The sequence below is a fragment of the Paramisgurnus dabryanus genome, chromosome 3 (genome assembly GCF_030506205.2).
Source record: "Paramisgurnus dabryanus chromosome 3, PD_genome_1.1, whole genome shotgun sequence".
Taxonomy (NCBI): Eukaryota; Metazoa; Chordata; class Actinopteri; order Cypriniformes; family Cobitidae; genus Paramisgurnus; species Paramisgurnus dabryanus.
Window position 1 is genome coordinate 3,864,767 of NC_133339.1, and position 5,667 is coordinate 3,870,433.

At 36.2% G+C, this 5,667-nt stretch overlaps 1 protein-coding gene across 1 annotated transcript; it reads left to right on the forward strand.

Annotated features, from left to right (window-relative positions):
• The first annotated feature begins 230 nt into the window (after positions 1-230).
• hspbp1 (HSPA (heat shock 70kDa) binding protein, cytoplasmic cochaperone 1) lies at positions 231-5,056 on the forward strand. The gene is made up of 8 exons (XM_065253031.2): positions 231-366; positions 1,070-1,189; positions 1,393-1,597; positions 1,687-1,911; positions 2,127-2,282; positions 3,612-3,708; positions 3,794-3,905; positions 4,872-5,056. The coding sequence occupies exons 2-8, from the start codon at positions 1,070-1,072 to the stop codon at positions 4,950-4,952; spliced, it is 996 nt and encodes a 331-aa protein (XP_065109103.1). The 5' UTR covers positions 231-366; the 3' UTR covers positions 4,953-5,056.
• Positions 5,057-5,667: the final 611 nt, after the last annotated feature.

The following is a 5,667-nucleotide window of genomic DNA, read 5'->3' on the forward strand; positions in this document are numbered from 1 at the left end:
ACTAGTTAATCTTCAACAAGAAAATGACATTGAAAGCCTCAACGCATCAGATCCACCAGAGATCAATAAATATAAAAAATATATTTCTACCCATCACGTAAGCGTAAAATAATTCTTATAATTTTTGTAAAAATATTTAAAAAAAATGTGTTTTAAAGAATCTATGATGAGTTGAAGGATGATTCAAAAGTTCTATGGTAAAGTTGACATATACGTCATCACATCGCGACGATCTTCTGCACGCGCTGTGCTGCTGAAGGATCTGGAAGTTTCTGGTTTCGAGCTCGTGTGTTTATAATAACGGAGCGGCGTTCATACACATCAACATTGCTGCTAGATACCTAAGACATACATCATTATTACAAGGTAGGATGAGTTTGTTGCACTCATAGTTTAATTTTTTAACTGAACCGAACTAGAATGTGTTTACATTTAATTTGAATCTGTTTTACAGACTTATTTGTCTAATAACATGTCTAGCAGTGACAGTTTGTCACTTTTTGACTGTAACTTGTTTTATCCTTAATGCTTTGTCAGTGTTGTAAGTTAACTAAACTAAATTATGCTAATAAATTAAAATTGTATTGACGTACACATCACCATAATTAATTTAGTTTACAGTTGACAACATACTATGAGGTAAACTAGACACAAATGTGACCCAGTCTGTGAAAAAAAACGCAGCTAAAGTCATTTCTGTGATTAGTTTCTACGTGAAATCGTCTTACATAATACAAATAACATTTTGTGAAAATTTTAATTTGACATCTTTGAGTAATATCAGGTCAAATATTGAAATCAATGAATGAATGAATTCAAACTGTGATGTTGAAGATTTTTTTTAGACCCGGATTTCACATATGGGGTCAAATATTACACTGTCATATTAATTGTTTTTTTTACTTTGGATATTGTACCTTATTATGTTGTTGTCTGAGTTTTATATGAGGGTCATGTTTCATTGATGAATTAAAAATATTTTTTATTATAATATAATATTGTGTTATTTCATATAACATTATAATATATAAATAATAATGACTCATATGATGTCCCTCTTTTCCCTCAGATGGCAGAAGGCAGGGGTAACAGGCGTCAGCCCCATAATTTGCAGGGTGTGCTTCAGATGGCTGTGGAGGCCGGTTCTGCTTCTGATGGTCCGGCTCCTTTAGAGCCCATGACACAGGAGGTGAGCATATCCCAGTAAAATCTTTAAAATAATACCCCAGCTAAAATTAACAAGTTGACAGTGAACATAACAATGACACAATGAGTTTTTTACTGTTTGAACTGTTCCTTTACGATAAATTTTACCATCATAATCGATCATCTGGATAAATGTTGTTAAAAACGTGTATTTGATTGACCATAACTCTCTCTCTGCCTCACTAGAGAATGGAGTTTTTGAGAGGAGCCCTCGCCGACGTGTGTAAAGGTCAGATGGATGAGGTTGAGCAGATGAAACTCTGTTTGGAAGTGTTGGGAAGAGATGAATGCAAAGAGAGAGGGAGTGAAAAAGACGTGGAGGAGGAAGACGAAAGAGAGGAAGCACTGGAGGTGCTGTCTGAGCTCTGTGAGAACCTGGACAACGCAAGAGGTTTGTGTGCTTCAAAGCATTCACACATGAATTTAACTCAGTGGTTGACTCAAGCATAATTTATTTAACTATTTGTGTGTGTTTGGCAGATCTGATGAAGTTGGGTGGTCTGGATTTGTGTATGGCACAATGTCTCTGTCACTCGGAAGCGGGGATTCGATGGAGAGCTGCTCAGCTCATCGCCAGCTGTGCCCAGAATATGCCTGAGGTGCAGTGCTACCTGCTCAACCAGGGGGCGCTATTGTCACTACTAAAACTTACGGATCACGACACAAACAGCACAGTTCGAGTTAAAGCACTCTACGCTGTATCTTGTAAGTCAATGTGTGTGTATGTGAAAGACTCAGGATTTAGTGGTGTGTGTGATGCAGTGGAATATAATGGCCATTGCTGAATTATAGCTAGAAAACAGCTCTGTATCAGAATAATGTACTTGCATACTACTATTTCAAACGCACCGCTGTGTAGTGTGTATACTGTGCACAATACTGTATCCCACTGCAATTGATGCATCCCTTGTCTTTCCCAGGTTTAGTACGGGAACAGGAAGCAGGTCTGCAGGATTTCCTGAAACATGACGGCTTTTCAGTGCTGATGAGAGGGATGCAGTCAGACAGCGAGAAACTAAGAACTAAATCAGCATTTCTTCTCCTCAACCTTCTGACCAGTCACCCAGAACACAAAGGTAAGTTTCTAATAACATCTATGAGGTGTAGATTCTGGAAGCTGTGTTCTTTTATTTCTGTTAGATTTCACATTGCTCGTTTTGGGGACCAGATTGGTATTCACGGCTTAAGGGCTATTCACATTATAATGATAACTATAAAAAAGCAGAGAAAAGCAGAGTTCACACCACAACTATAACGATATAGATACAATAACCGATATCTTTCGGAATTATTTTTTCCAACTGATGAATGATAAACCATTCACAGCCAATCAAAACTATTTGAACTTCAAGTGTGTGTGCATTTGAAATGACAGATGACACCACGGAGAAGGTCATTGCTTGGGTTCATAACATAAAATTACTTGAAATTATCCATGTAATTCTTTTTATTCTACTACATTGACCACACCAAAAGGAAGATATTAGGTTACACAAACTACTAGATTCACTTTTTAGAGTTACGCGAAATGCAGCGTGTTGAGGACATCTGCTGGCTATACCCGCTGTGTAAATGGCACTGAATTTGTAAATATGCTGTTCTAGTTGCATGTAAACAATTGCAAAAGTTTTTATTGGAAGAAATATGCAGTATTAGTTAATGCCATCGAATGTAAATGATTTGCACGAGCAAATGCACGTAGTTATCATTATCATCTGGTGAAATGGGTTGTAATTTAGTTATTGTTATAGTTAACTTTATAGTTATCATTTAAGTGTGAACGGCCATTAGCCCTAAAACCGATCTTACTTGATAGGTCAGACTATTCTACTAGTGTTACCCCTCTTGTGTGAGGGGTTCCTCAGGGCTCTATATTGGGACCTATTATATTTTCCCTTTATATGCTCCCTCTAGGTTCTATTTTTGAGAAATTTAAAATTCAAATCGAATAACTTTCTCTAATTAAATGTGGATAAGACAGAGATAATTGTATTTGGTAATAAGGGATGTGAAGATTATGTTTTTGTCTGCCTGGGAATGTTTCCTGGGTAAAACAGTCTAGCGTGAGAAATATTGGTGTCATTTTTGACTCTGATCTTAAATTTGACTGGCAGATTAATGATGTTGTCAGGTTCTCTGTTGCAGCCCCTAAGCCTATACCTGTTAATATTCTCCTACATTAGCATTTGAAAATTTGTTGTAAGCTGTGTATGCCATATGTTGTGCATTTGATTTTGTTTTTGTTTCATTTTCTCTTTTATCCCACTCTGTACAGCACTTTGGTTCCACTTGTGGTATTGAAAGAGCTCTGTAAATAAAGTTGAGTTGGGATGTCTGATTTTGGATGTATTCTGCAACACCATCAAGTATATTTTGTATTTACTCTTAATGTCTTTTTTCATCAGATACAGTGTTGTCTATGGGGATGGTCCAACAGCTGGTGGCAGTTCTCCGAACCCCTCATTCCTCTGTACATGAACACGTCCTTGGCACCCTCTGCTGGTTAGTAAAGTTATTTTGTGATGAAAACTAAACTAGTGTACTCTATATTGAAGTTTAAATATGAGACATGTTTTGCAATGTGTAGTTTGGTTGAAGACTGTCCCCGTGGTGTGAGTGATTGTAAAGACCCATCACTGGGTTTGGAAGAGCTGCTTAACCAGCGAGTGCAGGACCTAAAGGGACAAGAGGAGAGCCTGGTAAATAAATGTTCTCTTAGCTATTTTTTTCTGTTTCTGCTCAATTTTGTCCCTTTATCATTCTTTTACTTTCTATGCATTTTAGTCTTGCATTGAATTGTAAGGCAGAAAAAACAATTGAGATGTAGTAATTCGCTCTTTTGTCTGACATTTGTCTCACATCACATAGTTAAAGGGATAGTTCACCCAAAAATGAAAATTCTGTGATCATTTACTTACTCTTTTTATTTTGAAAAATCTTTGCAACCAAACCATTCGTGGACCCCATTCACTTCCATAGTAGGAAAAAAGATTACTATTGAAGTAAATGGGGTCCACGAACAGTTTGGTTACAACCATTTCTCAAAATACCTTCCATTGTGTTCATCATAACAAAAAATGTATACAGGTTTATAACAACATGAGGGGGAGTAAATGATGACAGAATTTTTATTTTTAGGTGAACTATCCCTTTAATGTTAGTCAACATCTGTTTTGGGATTGTTTTAGGTTATGGTTATGCATTTTAAAATATAGTCTAATGTCTTTTAATTAATGCAATAGGAATAGTTTACCCTAAAGTAGCCCATATACCCTCAAGCCATCCTAGGTGTATATGAGTTCCTCAGTCGGAGGTATATTAATATCCTATCTATTTTTATTTTTTATGGCATTGGACAGTGCCCCATTTCAAGCCTTCAGCCTGACCTTAACTTTGTCATAAACAGGCTTACGGCCATAGTTGATAGAATTTGAAATAAAAATGTGTTTAGATAACAAAAACCCATAACTTTGCCTTTTAGCTATTCCTTTAATGTCACCTAATACTAGCAAATAGTTATAGGTTTACAAAATGAAAAACTTGATATTCAGTCTCTGTGTGCTATTACAAAGCTTCCTTTTCACAATCAAGTTCTTTCCCAATGGATAAATGTTGTTTTTCATGCTGACTTCAATGTCCATTGGCACAAATTATCTCTCCTGCAGGAGGAGCTGGAATTTTGTCAACGTCTACGAGCAGCTTGTTTCCAAGGAAAACCTCTAGAGGACAATGGAATGGATCGCTGAGATCTTATTGCTGGTCAATAATTGTTCCTGCCACGCAGTGATGAGTTACACCAAAAGAGCAACCAGACCTGTATTTCCTCTCTATTTAAGAGAGACAGAGTAGATAAAGAAATGAACTAAAGAGACTTTTGTGTGCATGTGCATACCAAAACTTGTGTTTAAAAACGGAATATGTACTTTATTTATAATGTCTTACTTTTATATTGTACTATTAATATGTACTGTTTAGGGTTAAGAGATTTTATCATACTATCCAAATGCCAATCCATGCTGTAAAACTACACACCAACATAAAAATAAATGTGAATTCTCCAATGTTCTCATTCAAACCTGTTTAAGTTTGATTCTGTTCCAGTTAAACATGGTATGGAGTTATGTGTACATAAAGAAGTGGCCTCGTGACTATTTCTGTATTTGAGATGTTTTTTGCAGATGTTAAGTCGTGTAGTAATATATTATGACACGTTTGAGAGTGATGGCACAAAGCCATAGACAGCCTTAAAGATAAATTTATAAGTAGAGCATGTGTCTTCTGTTTTGTATCTAAGGGGACATACTGTAATAGTGGTTTTCTTTAAAGCTCACTAGGTGATAATGTGTGCATGCTTTGCAGTCTAACTTTATCTCATATATAAAAATCTGTATAGATCAGGGGTTCTCAAAGTTTACATTCAAAGGTCCAAATCTGAATTCTCATCATTTTCATAGGTCCGGA

Coding starts and splice junctions, on each gene's coding strand:
- hspbp1 (XM_065253031.2), top strand. CDS start 1,070: ATGGCAGAAGGCAGGGGTAACAGGCGTCAGCCCCATAATTTGCAGGGT. Junction 2,283..3,611: donor CAGTCACCCAGAACACAAAG/GTAAGTTTCTAA, acceptor TTTTTTCATCAG/ATACAGTGTTGTCTATGGGG. Junction 3,709..3,793: donor GTCCTTGGCACCCTCTGCTG/GTTAGTAAAGTT, acceptor TGCAATGTGTAG/TTTGGTTGAAGACTGTCCCC.